The 23215-nt window shown below is 37.5% G+C and overlaps 1 protein-coding gene across 3 annotated transcripts in view; it reads right to left on the bottom strand.

Annotated features, from left to right (window-relative positions):
- The window catches only part of KITLG (KIT ligand), an 85421-nt gene extending 84572 nt beyond the window's left edge, over nt 1-849 (bottom strand). For 2 of the 3 annotated variants that reach the window (XM_012469367.3, XM_012469369.3), the window contains exon 1: nt 645-849. In XM_012469367.3, coding sequence (XP_012324790.1) covers nt 645-659 — 15 coding nt within the window. In that variant the 5' untranslated portion in view covers nt 660-849. The remainder of the gene's footprint in view (nt 1-644) is intronic. The other variant, XM_012469368.3, reaches the window with a different exon arrangement.
- Nucleotides 850-23215: the final 22366 nt, after the last annotated feature.

Here is a 23215-nt window from a genome sequence, read left to right as displayed (position 1 = left end):
TCTGCTGAAATGGAAAAAGATGCATGCATTGTGGAGGTACTGGAGCTCTCTAGAGCCCACATAGAGCCGCAAACTAGGCAGACACCGCCGAGAGCCAAGTTTCCCGGGCAAGCCAGGCAGGTTCCCGCCCCGCCGAGAGCTGCCGCTTAGGAGCTCCGCGTTGGCTTCACTCCCGCAGCTGCTCGGTGCGGGCGCCCACCTCGGGGCTACACAAATAAATCAGAGTGCGAGAGCCAGCGAGGGTGGCGCGTGGGGAGCTGTTTCATAATCTCCCGGAATGCACGGGAAAACGTCTCCTATGCAAAGGCATGCCTTCCCGTGATAACTTAAAATTCCTTGAAGCAAAAGCCGACCGATCCTTCTACCAGACGGGAATTGCGGTTTCCGACTGACAGCGCCAAACTTCACTGCTGAGGCTCCAAACTTGACACCGGCTCCCTCTCAGCAGTCCCCCTCCTTTTCTCCCTGGCTCACCCGGCTCGGGATCGCACACCACGCCGGCCTCCCCCGCACCCTCTTGGTTCACCCGGCAGGCACAGCCCTGCATGCCCCAGCTGCAGGTCCCAGGACGCGCCCGCTTCCCCGGGTCACCGAGCGCGATTTTTCTTGGAGAGCCTGCGAGCTCCTGGGCGCGCCCTACTCACTTGTGTCTTCTTCATAAGGAAAGGCAGCGCTGCGATCCAGCACGAGCAGTGGTGTGGCGACTCCGTTTAGCTGTTCTGGAGCTCCAGCATACTGCACGAGCAGCGGCGGCAGATAGTCCACGCATTGGGTAGCCCGAGCGCAGCGCCCTCTCCACTGTCCGTGCTTCCTGCGGCGCTTCTGGTCTCGGCGCGAGGCGGCGAGCGAGCCCGGCTGTCGAGCCGCCGGCGCTTTTATACAGTTCCCTCCCGCCTGCTCCGGACACGCCTCCTTCCCTTCCGGAGCCCGGGGTAGGCGAGAAGCTGGCAAAGGCGAGGAGGGAAGAATCGGGAGGACAGCCAGACGCTGTAAATGACCCAGAAGTTGGGCAGATTAGGCCAACCACGTCCCCTCGCCTGGGGGCCCCGGACCTGCACCGGCTGGAGGCTGTGAAGGCGGGGACGCAGAGGGCGAAGCTTGGCACCCGGCAGCTACTGCTCGAGAGGAGTCCCAGCTCAGCCTCCCGGACCCGCCGGGGCTCACCTGGCACCCTCGGGGACAGAAGAAATACCTCGCGCGCAGGAGAGGGCCCGGAGCTCCCTCTTTATAAAGAGTCAATGAGGGAGAGGAGTCCGGGAGGTTCAGAGCAAAGAATTCACCCTGCCTGCCTTAAGTAAATAAAGTTTAATTGCGACCTGCAGTTAGGCTATTGTCTTATCCCCTTTATTTTTTTTTAAGCAATTACTTTAGTGAATGAATATTTAATAATTTCAAAAATTGTTGACTCAAGGTTAAGTATTACAAGGGGAGACGCTTATTTCAGAATGGTTTGTTACTGTGTCTTTAGAAATTAAGATTGAAAGAGAAGCAATAGATTATTAAACTGCAGGTCACCAACATAGCAAGGTTTTGAAAGTTGTACTTTTTTGAACGGAAAGATAACGCAACCACAATAATAATAGCTAACACCATTATGTGATTCACTTATTCATATACCGGGTGCCAGACTAAGAACTACGCATAGATTATCTCATTAAATTCTTTCATTAAATCTATTAATATAGATCTTGTTATTTTATTCCCATTTTATGAACAATGAAATACAAGCTTAGGTTAATTTTCCTGACCAACCATGTCTTGTAAATGGCAGAGCTCTAATTTAAATCTGGAGTCCCAGCTGTACAGTCTTTTAAAAAAAAATACTTTAAGCAAATATTTTATTGATTCTCCAAAATGTGTCTATTTTTGTTTGTATAACTGGAGAATATTGCAAAGCATTTCATTGTTTTTTAAAAGAAAATATTAGCTGAACATTAACATCAGTAATCTTTAAAGAAAGAATAATGTATGAGTTTAGGAATTATTTATTTTAATAATAGAGCAGGACTCCAAATTTGCCTTAATTGATTCAGGTGTGTTTGTTAAACTTGAATATGCCAAACCTATAACCAGGGCAAGGCTTATCCATTTCACTCCAGATGTGCTGACCTCTGTGATTTCCCCAAATGTGGGAACTTCGACTGCATAATTTAGTGGAGGACTGCGTTCTCACTTTCTCATGTTAGAAAAAATATGTATAGACAGCACATTAATCATGATTCCAAGTTGATAGTTGCTTAGAAAGGTTTTTATACATCAGGTACTCATACTCAGAATTAGCACAAATATATCAAACATCAAATATCAAAATTAGCTGCTTAATTTGGATACTGGAGGCATAACAAATGATATTCTTTTTCTTTAAGGTTTATTTTTATTTTTTAGGCAGAGTCTCACTCTGTTTCCCAGGCTGGAGTGCAGTGGCACAATCTCATACCACTGCAACCTCTGCCTCCTGGGTTGCTGGGATTACAGGAACCTACCACCAGACCCAGGTAATTTTTTGTATTTTTTTTTAGTAGAGTTGGGGTTTCACCATATTGGCCAGGCTGGTCGCAAACTCCTGGCCTCAGGTGATCTGCCCACCTCGGGTTCCCGAAGTATTGGGATTACAAGCATGACCCACTGCGCCTGACTTATTTAAGGCTTTTTTGAAGTCAAGCATTTTATTTTTTTCTCCAGCTTTATTAAGGTGTATTTGACAAGAATAGTACCTATTTACCATGTACAATATGGTGTTCTGCTTATGTATACATTGTGAAGTTATTAAAACAGGCTAAGTAACATATCCATCACCTCACATACATTTTTGGGAGATGAGAATTTTTAACATCTACTCTTTGTAGTTTTGAAGTTCCTCAGTGTATTTGGGGGATTGATTCCCGGACCTTTCAGGTATACCAAAATCTACATATATTCAAGTCTCACAGTCAAACCTGCAGAACCTGCAGACACAAAAAATCAGCCCTGCTTGTACATGGATTTTACATCTCTAGCATACTGTATTTTCTATCTGAGTTTGAAAAAAATATTGCATATAAGTAAACCCACACAGTTCAAACCTGTGTCATTCAAGGGTCAACTATATACAGTACATTATTATTAACTGTAGTTATCATGCTATACAATAAATCTCCAGAACTTATTCATCCTAACTAAAACTTTGTACCCTTTTACCACCATCTTCCCACAATAAAAAATATTTAGTGTCAATTTAAACTCACTTTAATGTGTAACACTAAGTAAATAACAAGTAATACTAAAGGAGGACAGATAGGACAAAAATAACCAAAATGGTATGAGAATTACTGAAACCTGGGAATCATAGATCTAACCATATGGATTTTATGAGACCAGTAGGAAGAAATGGCCTAATTAGTTGGATCAGGTTTAAAGAAATCAGGCAGTGTTCCTAACAGAAATTCAGTTCAATTTCTTTTCATTCAACTCAAAAATACGTGCTATATTCATCTCCTGCAATACATTCTCACTCTCCTCTCGCTTTTCCTCCCTCCTTCCATTTTTTTCTCTTTCAGTTCTGTCTCCTCCTCCCACCTCCACCATTCCCTGGTTCCACCTTCATTAATATTACTGACTTTCTCATCCATAACTGTACCTTTTATTTTGCTCATACTGCTGCATTGCAGCTTTGTTGTGTGACAGTGTTATTTGAAATTAAATCAAGAGAATGCCAAAGCAGATATCCAAGGGATTAGAAAGAGCTAATATGCAAATAAAAGATTTTAGGTAGGCTTATGTGGAAGTCAGAAATGGGTCAGAATAACTGACATCTCTCCTTAAGACTGGCTTTTGATAGGGGTTGCAGGCCAGCATTCAGTTGCTTGGCAGAAGAAAAACTGAACAAGAGGCAGGGCTATGTCCCAGGGGGAAAGGAGGCATGGGGAGTGTTTTCTTATGGAAATAGCAAGCTACCGTTATATAGCTCAGGGAGTTCAACATTTAACACATTGGGTAGAAAGTTATTCTATAATTATCTAATTTTTACTTGCATACTTTCAATAATATTGGTCAGTCATGCTATTATTGATTAATTCAATTTTGAAAGCTTTTTTCCTGAGCTTTATCATTTTTGGTGTTGGTAAGAGGCAGGTTTAATTTCAGCAAATAAGTCTTACAAATCTTGCTTTGTGCATGTGAAATCTCTCTTGTTCATTCACTATTTTGTGGATATCTTCTTTTAGACACACATATTGTTTTCAATTTTTTTTTAAATTACTCTCACAAACTGAAATTTATTGTCTGACCAAGTCAGACCAGAGGCAGGCCATCTATATCTGTCTTTGACTAGACAGGGCGGGGGAAAGGAGAAGAATGACTCTTTGATCATGAAACTTCCTCTGCTGAAAGCTCTTTGGTGGCTTGCCATTGCTCTTGGAATAAAGAAGTTAGCACCTTAGCAAAGCCTTCAAGGCCTCCAGGATCTGGCCTCTCCCTTCCTCTTTAAGGTCAACTCATTATGCTCCCCCTTTTCCAGGGCCAAGGCCCTTCTGTCCTCGTAATTCTCACCTTAGAGCATTTGCAGATACCCTTCCTTCTGCCTCTCTTTGGACCACTTTGTTTCATCCTATCTTTGGGCCTAGTAAGTATGTACTCATCATTTAGATCTCAACACAGTATTTCCTATATTTCCTTCTTCAAGGATGCTTTCCTGATCTCTTTGCTTGTCAATTCTCCTCTTATTATAAAGTCAAGCATGAATTACCTATTATTTACAAAATAACTTCAGTTTTATATTTATTTGTTTGACTATTTGGTTAAAGTCACTATGACTGTCCTTGCTCATTATTTTATCTTCAATATTTAGTACAGTGAAAAGAACAGAGTGAATCTTTTAAATATTAGTCAACTAGGTTGCTGTTGCCACATATAAGCCAGAAATTGGTCTAAGCCCTTAGTTTATACTATGTCAATAACTTCTTATCACAATCATGTAAGGAAGAGAATTTTTAACTTTTCTACTTGATAAATAGGAAACTGAGGATCTCAGTACAGTGATTTGCTCAAGATCCCTCAATTGGTAAGTGGGAAAACCATGATCTAACCCAGACATATGAAGTGTGGTCGGGATTTTTTTTTCTTAATTTGCTTAGCACACTTTCCTGTCACTCTTCTTCCATTCTTAGCACTCACTTTTACTTAGAGAATTCAGAGTATTCCGTATCTTTCAGGAGAGACTGTCATTCACATGGCTCTGTTTTCCCACCTCCTCCCTCCACTATAGGAGATAGGCTTAGTACCCTGATCTGGCTAGTCCTGATTGGTTGAGGAATGGGTACATCACATGAGGTGGGCCAATCAGAATCCACTGTGGGACTTTTCTGCTAGAGCCAATGGGGAACACTATCTCTTCCCTTCTCTTTGGAGTTTCCAAACTGCAAGAATATGAAGTTCTCTTTGCCTATGTGAAGATGTATCGTTTTACCAGCCTTGAAATGATGAAATTCATAAGTTCATAGAGTATTCTTTGAATAATATAATGTTTCTAGTATTCAGAAAACAACAACAAACTTATTTGTCTAGTTCAGGGTTTTTCTTGATTAGGTAATAAGGATTAGCAGTATTGCCATGGATAGTGTATTAGTCCATTTGCGTTACTATAAAGGAATACCTAAGACTGGATAATTTTTAAAGGAAAGAGGTTTAATTGGTTCACAGTTCTACAGGATGTACAGGAAGCATGGTCTTGGCATTTCCTTCTGGTGAGGCCTCAGGAAGCTTACAATCCTGGAGGAAGGTAAAGTGGAAACAGCTGTGTCAGATGGCAGGAGCGAGTGCAACAAAGTGAATGGGGGAGGAAGTCTCAAACTTTTAAACAACCAGATCTTTCACAAACTAACTGAGCAAGAACTCAGTCATTACCAAAGGCATGGTGCTAAACCATTCATAAAGAGTCCACTCCCATGATCCAATCACCTCCCATCAGGCCTCACCTCCAACAATGGGAATTATATTTCAACATGAGATTTGGAGGGAGATTATGAGAAACCATATCATTCTGCTTTTAGCCACCCAAATGTCATGTCCCTCTCTCATTTCAAAATGCAATCATGCTTTCACAATAGTACCCCCAAGTCTTAACTCATAAGTTCCAAGTCCCACATCCAAAGTCTCATCTGGAGATGAGTTCCTTCTACTTATCAGCCTGTAAGATAAAAAAGTAAGTAATTTACTCTCAAGATACAATAATAGTACAGGCATTGGGTGTATGTTCCCATTCCAACAGGGAGAAATCGGCCAAAAGAAAGGAGCTACAGGCCCAATGCAAGTTTGAAACCCAGCAGGGCAGTAATTCCATCTGAAAGCTCCAAAATGATCTCCTTTGATTCCATGACCCATATCCAGGGAACACTGGTGCAAGGTCTCCCAAGGTCTCGGGCAGTTCCGCGTCTGTAGCATTGTGGGTGCAACCTCTGTGGCATGCTCTCATGGGTTGGAGTTGAGTGCCTTAGGCTTTTCAGGTTCAGGATGCAAGCTACTTGTAGATCTACCATTCTTGCATCTGGAAGATGGTGGCTCCTTTCCCACAGCTCCACTAGGCAATGACCTAGTGGGGAATCTGTTTAGGGTCTTGGATAATAATACATCTTAGAAACCTTACATTTTTGCTTTATACTGCCCTACTGGAGGCTTCCTGTGAGGGCTCCACCCTTGCAGCAGGCTTCTGTCTGGGCACCCAGGCTTTCTTGCATGTTCTCTGAAATCTAGGAGGGAGCTGCCAAGCCTCCTTCACTTTTGCATTCCATGCACCTGCAGGCTTAACACCACGTGGAAGCGACCAAGGCTTACAGTGGCTTATGGTCTCAAAAGCAGTATCTGGGGCCCTTTGAGCCGAGTCCAGAGCCAGAGCAACCAGGATGTGGGGAGCAGTGACCTGAGGCTGCATAGGGTAGTGGGACCCTTGGCTTGGCCTGAAAATTCACTTGTCCCTCCTAGGATTCTGGGCTTGTGATGGGAGGCACTGCCTCAGAGGCTTCTAAAATGCCTTTGAGGCCTTTTTCTCATTAACTTGGATATTAGCTCTTGGCTCCTTTTTAGTTATGCTAATCTCTCTAGCAAGTAGCCACTCCAAAGTCTGCTTGTATTGTCTCCTGAAAATGACTTTTCCTGTTCTATCACGTGGACAGGCTGCAAATTTTCCAAATTTTTTTTAGCTCTGCTTCCCTTTCAAATGTAAGTTCCAACTTTAAGTTCTTTCTTTGCTCCTGCATCTGAGTGTAGATTGTTAGAAGCAGCCAGGCCATATCTTAATCACTTGCTGCTTAGAAATTTCTTCCACCATATATCCTAAGTCATCACGCTTTAGTTCAAAAGTATACAGATCTATAGGGCATGAACACAATGAAGCCAAATTCTTTGATAGGGCATAACATGAGTGACCTTCCTTCCAGTTGCCAATAATTTCCTCATTTCCACCTAAGACCTCTTCAGCCTGGCCTTCACTATTCATATTTCTCTCAGCGTTTTGGTCAAAACAATTTAACCATTCTCTAAGAAGTTTCACATTTTCCCTTATCTTCCAGTCTTCTTCTGAGTCCTCCAAATTCTTCCAGCCTCTGCCTGTTACCATTTCCAAAGCTGCTTCCACATTTTCAAGTATCTTTATAGCAAAATCCCACTCCCTAGTACTAATTTTCTGTGTTAGTTTATGTTACTATAGAGGAATGCCTGATACTGGGTAACATAAATAAAAAGAGGTGTAATTGGCTCAGAATTCTGCAGAATGTACAGGAAGTATAGTATTGAAATCTGCTTCTGGTGAGGCCTCAGGAAGCTTGCAATCATAGTGAAAGGTTAAGGGGAGCAGATGTATCAGACACCAAGAGTGAGAGCAACCCAGCAAGTAGAAGGAGGTCCCAGAGTTTTAAACAAACAGATCTTGCATGAACTAATTGAGCAAGAACTCACTCATCACCAAGGAGATGGTGCTAAACCACTCATGAAGGATCCACCCGGATGATCCAATCACCTCCCACCAGACCCCACCTTCAACACTGGGAATCATAATTCAACATGAGTTTATAAGGTACAAACATTCAAACCATATCAGATAGTAAATACTTACATTGTTGGTGGTTGGCTTTTTCCCCCTTTATGCTATGCCTAAAAATTAATCATACAATCAATTTAAAAATCAACAGTAAATAATTACATTCCTGAAAAATATTGAGCTTGTATAATAACATATCTTAGAAATTTTTATTTTTACCCCTCTTGTGAAGCTCTGGAAATATATTAACTCAGAATGTTCTATTTCATCTTATCAATAAACATTTATTACATAGTAAATGGAATTTGTTTGACAAAAAATTAAAAAATGTATGAGTGTCCCTGGAGATAATTATGATATGGATAAGTAATTACATTTCATACCTATCAAATAATCAAGAAGCAAGCTTAGCTGTTCACTGCTTGTAACAAGAATGAAGTCCAGTGGAAGGAAAATTACTTTATTCCAGGGCTTGCAGTGAGGAAATGGTCAAGGATAGTGCCTTACAGAAACCATTTCAAACTTTAGGCTGGGAAGAAGGGCTTAAAAAGGGAACTTGGAATGTGAGGCATGCTGGAGTGGGGCTGGGTACAAGTTCTGTGTGTCTGGTTCCAGTGGCTATCTTGAGTCGTGGTTCGCCTAGAGCGCAGGCTGGTATCATCTTAACAATGGTGGGGTTGTTGACTAACTACCTTGAGGTAATCTCTGAAATTTTGTGTTTGGGTCTTCATACCTTGTCTGTCTCAAAATTAGTTTCTGGAAATTCTAAGTAAGCACAGCTTCTAAGTGTGCATGGTGTAAGTTTAACCAGTTAGATAAATGTTCGTAATATTAAGGAAGTGTGTGGTGAGAGAGGAACATAGCATTCCAAAGAACACTTCAAGGCTATAATTTAAGACTAATGAATTAAAAAAAGAAGGTTTCTGCAGTTTGTTTCAAGGTTACATGTAGTGACTGGGGAAAAGGAAAAAAAGAAAGAAGAAAAAGACAATTCTCAAAAAAAGAGATACAAATTGCCAACAAACATATGAAAAATGTTCAACATCAGCCGGACACTGTGGCTCACACCTGTAATCCCAGCACTTTGGGAGGCCGAGGAGGGCAGATCATGAGGTCAGGGGTTCGAGACCAGCCTGACCAAACATGGTGAAACCTCATCTCTACTAAAATACAAAAATTAGCTGGGCATGGTGGTGCGCACCTGTAATCCCAGCTACTCAGGAGGTTGAGGCAGGAGAATTGCTTGAACCCAGGAGGCGGAGGTTGCAGTGAGCCGAGATCATGCCATTGTACTCCAGCCTGGGTGACAGAATGAGACTCTGTCTCCAAAAAAAAAAAAAAAAAAAAAAAGGAAAGAAAAAGGAAAATGCTCAACATCACTAATTAAATGGAAATGAAAATTAAAGCCACAATGAGATACCACCTTACTCCTGCAAGAATTACCAGAGTTAAAAAAAATCAAAACATAATAGATGTTGGTGCAGATGTCATGAAAAGGGAACACTACACTGCTGGTAGAAATGTGAAGTAGTACAACCACTATGGAAAACAGTATGGTGATTCCTTAAAGAACCAAGGGTAGAATTTCCATTTGATCCAGCAATCCAGCTACTTGATATCTACACAGAGGACACTTGCATATACATGTTTATAGCAGCACAATTAGCAATTGCAAAAATATGGAACCAGCCTATTGTTTTGGGGACTTGGAGATGAGTGGGAGGGGGTGAGAGATAAAAGACTACAACATTGGCCACAGTGTACACTGCTCAGGTGACAGGTGCACCAAAATCTCAGAAATTACCACCAAAGAGCTTATCCATGTAACCAAAACCACCTGTTCACCCAAAACTATTGAAATTAAAAAAGAAAAAGGAAAAGAAAATTTCTAATGTATTTTGAAGCTAAAGTGCTCTTACAGTATTGGTGATCATGATCCAATGATCCAATGATCCATAAGAAAATGAGATTACCAAGAACATCTAAAGGAATAAACTTATTTATACATTCTAGTAGCAACTTGAGGGAAAATAAATCCAGGGGATTTTAGAGATAGGATTTCCAGGTATATTTCAAAAGTACAAATTCAGCTGTGCAGAGAAAACTCCAATTATTTATTCCTTAATCCCCTTGCTTGGAAAATATTTTTAATACTTTCAGATGATACAATTTCCTTCAAAGCACATGATTAATAATTAAATAATAACTGATTTTCTCTAAATTATTATTTTATTATTTAATAATTTCCTCTAAAACATATTATTCTTTTCCATTGTCACTGCCTTACTTCAGAGTCTTTGGAATCTCACCTAAACTATTTACCAATGGTCTTCCTATTCTTTGTCTTTTATTACTACAGTCCATTTTAACATTCCTGACAAAGTTACGGCTGCACATGTAAAAATCTGGTCATGTCACTTTTCTGTCTGTGATAGTATTTTTACCCTTGGTACCTAGAGAATAAAATCTAGGGCTCCTTACAATTTGGCAACAATATTTACAGTTCTCTAAGCTCATCTGTTAGGTTACCCACCTCCTTCCAAATAGCCGTATTGAACTTCTCAACATTTTCTCTTTAACATCTTTGTTCCTCTGCCCACATTGTTCCTTTAGTATGGAGTAGCTTTTCCTCCATTTCTGCCTGAAATCTCCTTTTCATGAATCAAAGCCTGGTTCAAATATCACTTTCTCTTTGAAGCAGAGTGGTTGCTTATTCCTTACGATCTTAGGTTTACTGTTAATGGGAAAATTAATTTGTAGTACATAAGCCTCTACTAAGTGAAAGAGAGGCTCTTGCTCAAAATGTGCTGAGTGAAAGAAAAACACAAGTTGTAGAAATTTGATGGGAACATTCTAGAGAGAGAATACACATATAGGACTTGTTAAAAATTTACTATGCTTTCTTTTTTTTTGTAACTAAAAGTTTTATTAACATAAATTTTTGTGACTCAAAATTTAGAAACTAGCAAAAATTTAGAGATTTTTAGGAACTGTGAGTTTGTGAGTTATTTTATGAACACAGGTTTTAAAACTAGAAAAAAATTTTGCTAAAATGTAGTTTACACAATTAATCTGCAGATGATGAAATCGAGGTTACAGATGGGCTAAATTATGAAAGAATGAGGACTAGAACCCACATCTTCAGACCTGACTTATGCAACACCTTCTGGTTAGCCCGGAAGCAGTAGTTCCAAGGAATCAAGATCAAAGAGTAAATAGTCTAGCATTATTTACAGTAAAGAGTGACTTATGGTTAATGAGACAATAGTTTTAAGATTATTCACAGAGGAATTTCTAGAGAAGAAGAAAAGGTGGAATTGATTTTCTAAATGATATGTATTTCTACAAATATACTTTTTTTATATTCTGTATTCCCAGAATATAGGAGACTGTTGAATGCATACATTTTAGATGCTCAAATATAATGTAATGCCACAATTTTAATATATTTTACCACAGGTCTCTCTTCTTCATAACCACTTAAATATATATTATATAATTGTACATTTAGGCATCATTTTAGTTTATCATATTTTCTATGTCTCAAAACTTTTATTTGTTCTAGATAAATTAATTTAGGTTGGTGTTTATGGCAGCAATATTATTCTTTTCAGTTATTTGATTGATTTTTAAAAAGATTCATGACTTCAACTGTGGCAGTGTTGTTTTTCATATTCTAATTTTGAAACATGTGTCCTCTAATGAATCATTTAAATAAGAAATTCCTAGAGCATGGCTTATTTCTTAATTGACAAGTTTGTTTTGCCTCACTGTTGAAACGGCAAAGTTAATAAAGTGTGTAGGTGTATACACAAAAGACGTGTTTTGGAAAGCTCTGTCACAAGATGCAATACAACTCCCATGGCGTCTTTTCCTATGGAAACTATAAACAGGAAATACTGAGAAGCTAGCAAACATTTGGGAATTTCTTTCTTCTTTCTGCCTTTTTTGTGGGGTTGGGGTGGATAACAGATAACTTTTACCATTGTGGGTTCCACAGTCTGAAATAGGCATTGTAATATTTATCTTTTTTTTGTGTGTGTGGATGTGCAACTTAGATAAGTTGCAGATTTTTCATGTCTCCTTTCAACGTCATCAGGCTACTTATCAAGTTTGCATAAAATACATTTGTTAACAATGTACCTCGTTGTCTGAGTTTTCTCTCAACTGGCAATAACCCTATCTTTACAGGTTATGGGGATCTTAACCAGTTTTCCATCTATTTTCCAGAGGCCTTGAGGGTAGAGATGGCTTTTGGAATTTAGAGATTCAAACTTAGACTGGTTAGTAAGCCCCAGACATTGCCATCATTGGCCACATACACTACCTGCCCTCACCTACCTGTTTTTTTCTTTATTTTGGTTGGCAAATGCCAGACACTAGCTTTCTTATTCTGAAAATTATAGCCAAGGTGAAACATAGATTAAATAAGATGGTCATTGTTTTAACATGTGATTTCTAAAAAAAGTTTTCTTTATCATTTATAAAAAATGCATTCTTAAATTGGATTGATTAATGACACTCCTAAGAATGCTGTTATTTGTTTTGGTTTTGGTTTTTGGTAAACTCACTGTGAATAATATGGTGCTTATCATTGTCATTATTTAGAGAAAGGGAAATAAGATGATCAAATCCATCTATCAGGTGGGTATAATTACCCTGTTTTGCAGACGAGGAAACTAAGTCACGAGGTAATTAAGTGACTATTCTCTAGGTCACAGAGCTAGAAAGTGGCCAATTTTTGATTCAACTGGTGTTTGAGTGATTCTAAAAACCCATTCTTTTAACTGTGATATTTTACTGTATCCCTTAATAATTCTTTGTTGTTAAATAGAAACATTTATGGGCTAGGAAGTGAGTTAAACATTTCTGATAATGCAGTATAGTATTTACACTGCAGAGTTTCCTTATGTAGTCAAAAGGTGAAAAAGTAAGTTGTCTCATCCTACGGCATGCTGGGTAGCCACCAGGACTACAGGATAATTAGACACCTTTCAAAGCAGTACTCACAGCGTGGAAAATGTCCTTAAGGACTTTGATTCAAATGACTGATTTCATGAAAATGAAGGGCTACAAAAGTGGAACAAGGTTCTTTTATGTAGAGAAAAGGAAATAGTTAGGCTAGCACTAGACCTTTTCAGTGCAAACATTGGAAGCTGAAGATTATCTGTACTGATTTTCCCCCAATCTCCATTATTGGGTTTCTGGTTACTGACCTTAGTATAGCTTGTACAATATCATCTCTGTAACCTTTGTGTTGGTTTATCTTGATCAACTATCGGTGCAAAGTGAGAAGCTGCCTTTCATCTGGTTTCCAATGGTGTTAACTAGAAAAGAGAAACTAAAAACTTTGCGTTGAGCAGAAATAGGTAGTCAAGATATTAAAGCACCAACAGTTAACCTGAAAAAGGTATTTGAAGAAAGAAGGATTCCCGGAGAGAAGGTTCACTAAAAAATAGCCTACACTGTAGGACATTGTGAACAAAGAGAGTTGGCTAAAATCTGGATTATTTGCAATGGTACAAAGTTTTTCTATTTGAACTTCAATGAAAAGGTTTTTTTTTTTTTTTTTTTTTTTTTTGTCAATTTATCCTTACACTGAAACTGTCCTCTTAAATCTAATGCATCAAAGATCTGGCATTGTTAAGGAAGAAATCCTTGAACTCTAAGCAATATAAGCAGAGCTAGGAAAAAAAAAAAGATAATGCTACATAAATCTTCCTCTCTGGAATAAATAAATAAATAAAGCCAGTTTGACTATACGAGATGGGTCAAATCAGATAGATGAATAGAGAAAGAACTTCTTAGCCAAGGAGGGAGGAGAAAGTGAACAAGGAAGTTGTAAAACACAGTATGATTATTTTACAATGGTTTATTAAATGAAAGGAAGTAGCACTTTGCTTATCCAACATAGATCATTTTACACTGTGCCCTAGTAGAAGAAACATCAGCTTTGTGACCACAGACCTCAGTTTAAGGCCTGGCTCTACCACTTTCTGCCTGGAAAATTTATAGCAGCTTCTTAACTCCCAGTACTTGCCTCACAGTAGTTTTGGGGTTCATGTGTGACAGTAACCTTCTGTTTGACTTTGGGTAACTTAACCCCTAAGCCTCAGAGGCATCATCTCTTAAATGGGAATAATAATGCTTTGTGGCTCCATTCTAGAACTTTTTCCTTCACATGCGGACAAAACATACAGACCTAATGTTCCTAGTAGTTTTTGTTCTCTCAAATGAGGATAATAATGACTACCTAGTAGTGGCATTTTGAAGATTGAGCATTAATGTATTTAAGGTTCCTAATTCTTAACCACACAGTAAGTGCTATACAATAAGCATGCAGTAAATATTAGAGCTACATTATTAAATTCATGCAAGAGCTATTGGTGGCATTCACTTACTCAGTACTTACTTTTATAGAGAAAAATATATGCCACAGCAGACAACATATAGCAATATCATCTCATATCTGAATTGTGTTCATGATTTTTCAAAGTATAGTCACATTCTAATAGAGAAGGGCATACATACATCATAATTCTCACCTTCCAGAAAAAAAGAATGCGATCCGAAGAACTTTAGTGATATTAACCAGGGACAATGTAATTTTAAATAGGGAAGTCAGGGCTGGAGTCTGAATTCCTGAATCTGGTCCTAGTGATCTTCTCATTACACCATGTTTTTTTGCTGTTCTATAGGTCTGGCATACTTTTCTAGAAATCCTTTGTTAGAGTAAACTATAAGAAGAAGAAATATGCAATCAAATGGACTTTTCTCTTATGAATCTGTGATGCACTGTTATCTTGAGTTTATTGTTTCGGTTTTTTGAATGTGAAAAAAGATAAATTGTAACATTCAGAGAGGAACAGAGAGAACACACTTGTGCTAAATTGAGTGGACTCGTGCCACTATCAGTTTTGCGCTTTGAACTGATTTCAGACCTATGAAAGTTGAAAGTTAACAAAATGCTTTGCTTTTTTCAAAAAAAGACTGAAATTTTTAAAAATTACAAATCAATTTTATCCATTCTAAGTAACTACAGAAAGATAAATATTTTCATCAAGAAAACAAATTGGAATAGCAACAAAATTATTAAATTTTCCATGAAACATGTCTATTTATAATAGAGTTATTCGTTACTGACTCTATATTGTTTCAGAGTGTTGGGATTATAGAATCAAGCCTGAACTGACTTTGATTCCTCAATATAGTTTCTTTTACCTACCCAGTTAAATACCTTAATTTTGATAAATTTTTTTTCTTTGCAATATCAAAATACTTTTAGAAAGTAACAGAAATTTACAGCATTGTGTAAATATAATATTTATCTATTTTAGTTCAGTCCAGCTGAATTTACCTACACTATCATTAAGAGTATACACTGCCAGGCATGATGATTTAACTACAGTCTCTGCCTTTGAGGAATCCAATGTCTGAGCTTTATGGCAATAAAAGCTTATAGTTGCTAACATTCATTGACCTCTTGCTATGTATAAGCTACTCTGCCAAGAGTTTTGTACATGTTTTCTAATTTAATCCCCTTGTCCAAGTTTTTAGAGACAGTGCCTTATTAGCCCAATTTATAGATGAGGGAACAGTGGCTTAGAATAAGAATTTGTCCTGAGATACTCACCTCATAAATGGTTTAATCTATTTGATATGGTTGGCTGTGTCTCCACCCAAATCTCGAATTGTATCTCCCAGAATTTCCACATGTTGTGAGAAGGACCCTAGGGGAGGTAATTGAATCATGGGGGCTGGTCTTTCCCATGCTATTCTTGTGATAATGAGTAAGTTTCACAAGATCTGAAGGGTTTTCAGGGGTTTCCACTTTTGTTTCCTTGTTTTTTCTCACTGCTGCCATGTGAGAAGCACATCTCAACTCCCACCATGATTCTGAGGCCTCCCCAGCCATGTAGAACAGTAAGTCCAATTAAACCTCTTTTTCTTCCCAGGCTCAGGTATGTCTTTATCAGCAGCATGAAGATGGACTAATACACTATTCTTAATTGATATGCCAACACAAATATAGAGACACATAGCAACATATATACACAAAATGCAAACGAAATTGCTTGCAGCTTTAAGTAAGCACAAGTACACTTTTTCTTCTTCAGTGGGAACAAAGGTGTTGTAATTGTTGTTTCTCCCTACAGGTTATGCTTAAACATTGATTATGTGATAGTAACATCATCATTGTGCAGAGAAGGCAATGCAGTAATAATCATAGAGGGGTGCAAAAGTCCACCATGGCTATTAACTCAAATCTCAAATGCTCTGACCCTGACCCTATAGCCTTGATTTTTCTTAGAAGAAGATAATAACCAAAATTATATTTAAACTTCAGGTTGACTTAAAGGTCTTTAATTATTTTTAATGATTTAAGATCATTAAAGATCTTTAAATCAACTGTAAGTTTACTAAAGATAATAAAACTTCTCATCTTAACTCTATCTTGTGCTTTTCCTAGGTAACTGAAATAATAAGAAATGCTTTGAATATACTTAGAACTGTATTTCATAGCAGGATCACAAGCACACAAGACCAGAAGACCTTAGACAAGAGTGTATGACGGGCACAAATGTAGAAGTGTAGGAGAGAAATTAGTAAAGACATAATACTCTAAACAGAATAGACTTTCCCCTCTTTTATTTAAATTTTTGAGAGAAACTTTTGATAGAATATTTAAAAAAATATTAGAGATACATAATTTCATCCATTTTGTTTGTTTATTTTTTGGTGTTTTTTGAGACAGAGTCTTGCTCTGTTGCCCAGGCTGGAGTGCAATGGCGTGATCATGGTTCACTGCAACCTCTGCATCCTGTGCTCAAAGGATTCTCATGCCTCAGCTTCCCAAGAAGCTGGGACTACAGGCATGTGCCACCACGCCTGGCTAATTTTTTATTTCTTTGTAGAGATGGGGTTTTGCCATATTGCCCAGGCTGGTCTCAGACTCCTGGACTCAAATGATCTGTATGCCTCTGCCTCTCAAAGTGCTGGGATTACAGGTGGAAGCCACCATGCTATGCCTCATTCATGCATTTAAATAGTAGACGGAGTGATTGTATTCAAAATTTGCTAGGACTTCTATAAAAAAGTAACACAGACTGGGTGGCTTAAGTAACAGAAATTTATTTTCTCAAATTCTGGAGGATGGAAGTCCAAGATCAAAGTGCCAGCAGGGTGGTTTTCTCTTAGCCCTCTCTCCTTAGTTTGTAGATGGCCATCCTCTTGCTGCCTCATCACACTGTGTCTGTGCACACCCGGTGGCTCTCCATGTATCTGCATTTCCACTTCTTATAAGGAAACCAGTCAGACTGGAATAGGGTCTTCCTCCATGACCTTATTTTAACTTATTACCTTTTGCCCTATCTCCAAATACAGTCACATTCTGAGGTACTGTTGTTAGAGTTGAAACATGAATCTGGATGAGAGGACACAATTCAACCTATAGAAGTGACTTTAATTGCAAAGAGCTTAGAGTTCCTTTAAATCTAGAGTCTAGTGCATCTTTTTCAAAATGTTCACTCTATATAAATTGACCACAATCTAATTTGCTAATAAAATGCATTTATTTATTAAAAATGACATTCCTGAATTAGCTTTATAGGACAACACACACACACATATGTACATATTTGAGTATATATACATGCATACATACATTAAACATATATGTTAGAGTACTGGAGAGACAGTGAGACAGCTATGGTTATAGCTACCTGTTATTCACCCACACATTTACAGCCAAAAGTATAGGTTCATTTATTGACCAATTAGATGTGGCCAAATGAATAACCAAAATAGTACATTTTCATCATGCCAAAGTCATTCCTTTCAAAAATTCACTTGACTAAGTTTCTCTTTTAGATTAACCTACAATTTCATTTCTACATTCAACTTTGTTTTTGGAAACATTTAAATAGATTAAAGTAAATCATTTGCAGTTGTACTATGAGTTCAAAGTCATCTCAAGTACATTAATTAAGACTTCCCATTGTTGTGGATTGTATTTTCCAAAAATGGCTACAACAGTATTTCCAGTCTGACAGAGTCTTGTAACTTTCCAGTCAAGAGGTAGTTTATCTTTCCTCTAGCCACAGTTTTTAAAACTTGATGGGCCTTTGTGAATGCTTGAACAAATAGAATGCAGCAGAAGTGACACTAGGGGACTTTGGAGAACATCTCATAAAAAGCAATATAGTCTGTCACTCTCTTTCTTTTTCTTTCTCTCTCATTCTGGAACCCTGAGCAACTATGTAAAAAGCCTGGCTGCCATGATGCAATCATGCTGGAGGGACCACATGGGCATACCATGAAGGTATATAGAAAAATGCTCTAGGACCTTGGCTGTTCCATCTTTCAGCTGTTTGAGACTTCCTCGGCCAAGGGCCAGCTATATAAACAAAGAAGACTTTATGGTGACTCCAGCCTTAGTCAACGTCTAACTGCAACCACATGAGACTTTCGACCAGAAATATGCAGTGGAGCTGCTCATGAACTCCTGACCCATAGAAACCATGAAAGATGATAAATGATTGCTATTTTCCTTAAATGTTTGGTAGCATTTCTCAGTGAAATCATCTGTGTCTAGAATATTCTTTCTGGAAAAGTTTTAAACTCTAAATTCAATTTCTTTTTTTTTTTTTTTTTTTTGAGACGAAGTCTTACTTTGTCACCCGGGCTGGAGAGCAGTGGCACAATCTCACCTCACTGCAACCTTCGCTTCCCAGGTTCATGGCGATTCTCCTGCGTCAGCCTCCCAAGTAGCTGGGATTTCAGGCATGTACCAGCACACCTGGCTAATTTTTTGTATTTTTAGTAGAGACGAGGTTTCACCATATTGGTTAGGCTAGTCTCAAACTCGTGACCTCGTGATCTGCCCACCTTGGCCTCCCAAAGTGCTGGGATTACAGGCATGAGCCCCCGCACCTGGCCTCTAAATTCAATTTCTTAATTGAATTTTACATCTACATATCTATAGACATATACAAATATCTATATATCTATAAGATAATTCAGATAATTCAGGTTATCTACATCTTTTAAGATATGCTTTGGGAGTTTGTGTTTTTTTTAGAAACTTGTCCAATTCATCTGATTGTCAAATTTATAAGCATAAGTTTCTTCTCAATATTTCCTTACTAATCTCTAGATATCTAAAGACTTGTAGTGATGTTATCACTCTCATTCCTGATATTAGTAATTAGTGTCTTCTCTTTTCTCTTGGTAGCTCTGGCTAGTGGTTCATTAATTTTACTGATCTTTTCAAAAAATCCAGATTTTGATATTAATGATTTTTTCTACTATTGTTTGTTTTCTTTTTCATTGATGTCTGTTCTTGTCTTTCTACTTCCTTTTTTGGCTTTCTTTGGGTTTAATTAGTTTTTTATATTTTTACCGTTTCTTAAGGTGGAAACTTAGATAATCAATCTGAGATATTTCTTCTTTTCTAATGTGAGCATTCGATGCTACAGTTTATGTTCTAAGTACTGCTTTAACTGCCTCCTACATATTTTGATATGCTAAATTTTTATATTTATTTACTTCAAAATATTTATTAACTTCCCTTTGACTTCCTTTTCAACATAGGGGATATTAAGAAGTGTGCATTTTGGCCAGCAATATCTGGGAGTTCCTGTCGCTTTGCATCAGTGTTAGCAATATGAAGCATTGACACTTGGTATTGTATTTTTCTTTTAGCCATTCTAATACTTGCCCAATGGCATCTCAATATGATTTTAGTTACATTTCCTAAAAGAGTAACATGATAGTTAATTTATGTATCAGCTTCACTAGGCTATACTACTCAGTTACTTGATCAAATGATAATCTTATCATATGACCCAGCAGTGCCACATCTTCATGTTTATTCTAGAGAAGTAAAAACTCCTTTTTCCCAGTCACTCTTTATTTCCTTACCCTCTTACTTTTCTTCAAAAGCTTTTTATTGTTAATTTAACTATATTAATTATTTACTTACTATTTCTGATGATGACATATACAGTTCAGAAACTTTTGCTTGTCCCTGGCCATACATTTATCATTCAGAGGAGTGCAGAGCACATAGTGGATATGGCATGAAATGTATTGCTTTATAGATAAACAGTCAATGGACATTGTTTGGGAAGAGATAAGGATTAAGAGTGTGTAGGATGAGTAGGACAAGAATAAATGGCATGTGATGGTAAATGCAGAATGTTTTTGTCTTTACAAAAATGCAATATTGTCTATACTTAGACTAAGATGCTGGGATGGAGAGTGGGGGCTGCCCAGACAGAGCTATACTCAGGGAATTCAAGGCCTGCCACAGTCAGTGACTTACTTTGTTTCCTTGGAGTTCTTTCACCCTAACCTGCATTCTGTTTTTCACAAGTAAATTCACGTTTATGTTGTCATTTAAAAAAACCCCAAGGCATACAAGTATTTTTGGATAAAATAAATATATCTGTGAATCTATTGAGCATAAAGGTAGCATTTTTAAACTCCCATCAACATTCTGTTTCTGCCCACTTCTCTTCTATTTTAACAGTTTTTATTGCACATACATATACAGATATAATCAGCTTTATTAAAGCATAATTTATGTATAAAAATTTACCAATTTTAAGGACGTGCTTTAGTGAAGTCTGAAAAATGTATAATTTAACCACAACCTCTGAACCTGACTAAAACATTTTTGTTACCCCAGAAAGTTTTATTGTGTCTCTTCACAGTCAGTCTCCTCCCATAATCCTTGGGACCTGTCAACCATAGTTTTCTATCACTATACCTTTATTTTTTCCAGAATTTCATGTAAATTGACTGATAGAATACTGTATAGTGTTTGTGTTTGGTTTCCTTCACATATGTTTTCAATATTCATTTAATTTGTTTCACGAATCAATAGCTTACTTCTTTTTATTGCAGAGTAGTTAAATGGACTAAATGTTCATGTTCCCAGAAATTTGTATGTTGAAATTCTAACCCCCAATGTGATGAAATTAGGAGGTAGGAATATTGAAAGGTAATTAATTTGGGGATGGAACCCTCATGAATGTAATGAGTACTCTTATAAAAGGGATGCCAGAGAGCTCTGTTGCTGTCTTTCAACTACTTAAGTATGAAATAAGAAGATGGTAGTCTGCCACTGGGAAGAAGGCCTTCACTAGAACCTGACTATGCTGACCCCCTGATTTTGAACTTCCAGCTTATAGACTGAAAGAAAAAAATTTCTGTTGTTTATAAGCCACCCAGTCTGTGATAAATTGTTATAGCAACCCAAACTAAGACAGTAATATTCATTATATAAATATGCAATAATTTCCTTATCCATTTACAAGTGGATAGACATTTGTTTCCACACATTTTAATACTATGTTTTAAAATACATATTTGCAGTAACCTTATGGTGTATTATGCATTACAGATATAAAACATCTATATTAATGAATTTCATCCTCACAATAGACCTATGTAGTATTTACTATTATTATCACTCTTTTGTAGATGAACAAGATTTAAGAAAGTTAAATATTAATAGCTTGCCCAAGATCAAATGGTTAGCACAGTGGAGCATAAAATTGTGCCCAAGTAGTTCCAGATTTCAAGCTTCTTAACCACTCATAAATCTTCCCCTAGAAATGAGATTATTTATGGTGTTTGCCTTTGTTCGGTCACTAGAAGTCTACTCTATCAGGTTTATGCTAATTTTACAAAATTAGTTATATGTATTTTCAAATATTTCTATACTTTTAAAGAGCTAACCCATTAAAATAGCTAAGATTTCTAAAAAATTTGTTCATTCTTTTCTATATTTTCTTTTTTTTTTTTTTTTTTTTTTTTACTTATTTCTAACTCAATTTTGGTAATTCATTTGTTTCACCAAAATCAACTATATGAAAGGGATTTACATGTTTTTAGTGTTCTATTGTACATTTTATTCATATAACATTTTGATTTTCCTTGAAAATATATATATAGATTTAATTTCTGATGTTTTGCCGACACATTATTTGCTTTTTGCTTTTTTTTTAATTGTTTTTTTTTTTTTACAGACAGGGTCTTACCATATTATATAGGCTAGTCTCAAGCCCCAAGCCTCAAGGAATCTTTCCTTCTTAGCCACCTAAGTAGATGGACTACAGGTGTGAAACTTTTTCTAAAAGTTTGTCTGTTTTGTTCGCTCCCAATCAGAGAACTTGATCTTAGTTAATTTGTCATTGTTTTAAAATGTTCCACCATCTCTTTAATTTTTTTAGTTTATTCTTATGTTAAGTTCTTAATTCATCTATTTTCACGATTTCTTTCTTTCTTTTTTTATTTGTACTTTGGGCTCTTGGGCACATGTGCACATCCTCCATCCTGCATCCTGCAGGATTGTTGCATAGGTACATACATGCCATGGTGGTTTGCTGCCTTCATTCCCCCCGCCCTGCCCACCATCGCCTACATTAGGCATTTCTCCAGGTGTTATTCCTCCCTATCATCCCCACCCCCCTGCTGTCTCTCCCCTCCCCTCCCCTCCCCCCCCACACCTAGCCCAGTGAGTGTTGTTCTCTTCCCTGTGCCCAAGCGTTCTCATTGTTCATCACCCACCTATGAGTGAAAACGTGGTGTTTGGTTTTCTGTTCTTGTGTCAGTTTGCTGAGAATGATGATTTCTAGATTCATCCATATCTCTACAAAGGACATGAACTCGTCATTTTTTATGGCTGCATAGTATTCCATGGTATATATGTGCCACATTTTCTTTGTCCAGTCTATCATTGATGGGCATTTGGGTTGGCTCCAGGTCTTTATTTCTTTTAAACATCAAAACTATATAAGACTATGAAGTTGGTGTTCTGCTATGTTATATCTCATAGATTTTGCTATGAAATGCAATTTCCTTCCAAGTAGCCTGCTATTTTACTTACTGTTTTTTCATTATACCCAGTAGCTGTTTAGAAGCATCATGTTTGTTTAATTTTTTTCTTCTAAGTATTTTAGGGTAGAAGTGAACTTAGTTACTTTGAAAATGGGGAGAGAAAGAAATCAGAGAATTAAAATCAGAGTTACAAAGCTGAGCAGTGGAGTCAGAAAGAAATCTGAGAATAATAGCTGATCTGGGAGGAATAATTTGCATCAGGAGATAAACTTACTATTTTCTTAAACTATAGCAGAAGCTAACATAATATGGTGAAAAGTTTATTAACAGTTTATAGTTTAACCAACTGTATTTCACATC

This window comes from Aotus nancymaae, unplaced genomic scaffold (genome assembly GCF_030222135.1).
Source record: "Aotus nancymaae isolate 86718 unplaced genomic scaffold, 86718_ANA_hifiasm-v0.15.2.pri h1tg000016l, whole genome shotgun sequence".
NCBI classification, from domain to species: domain Eukaryota; kingdom Metazoa; phylum Chordata; class Mammalia; order Primates; family Aotidae; genus Aotus; species Aotus nancymaae.
The sequence above is the reverse complement of the archived record's forward strand: the minus strand, read 5'-3'. Positions and strand labels throughout refer to the sequence as shown.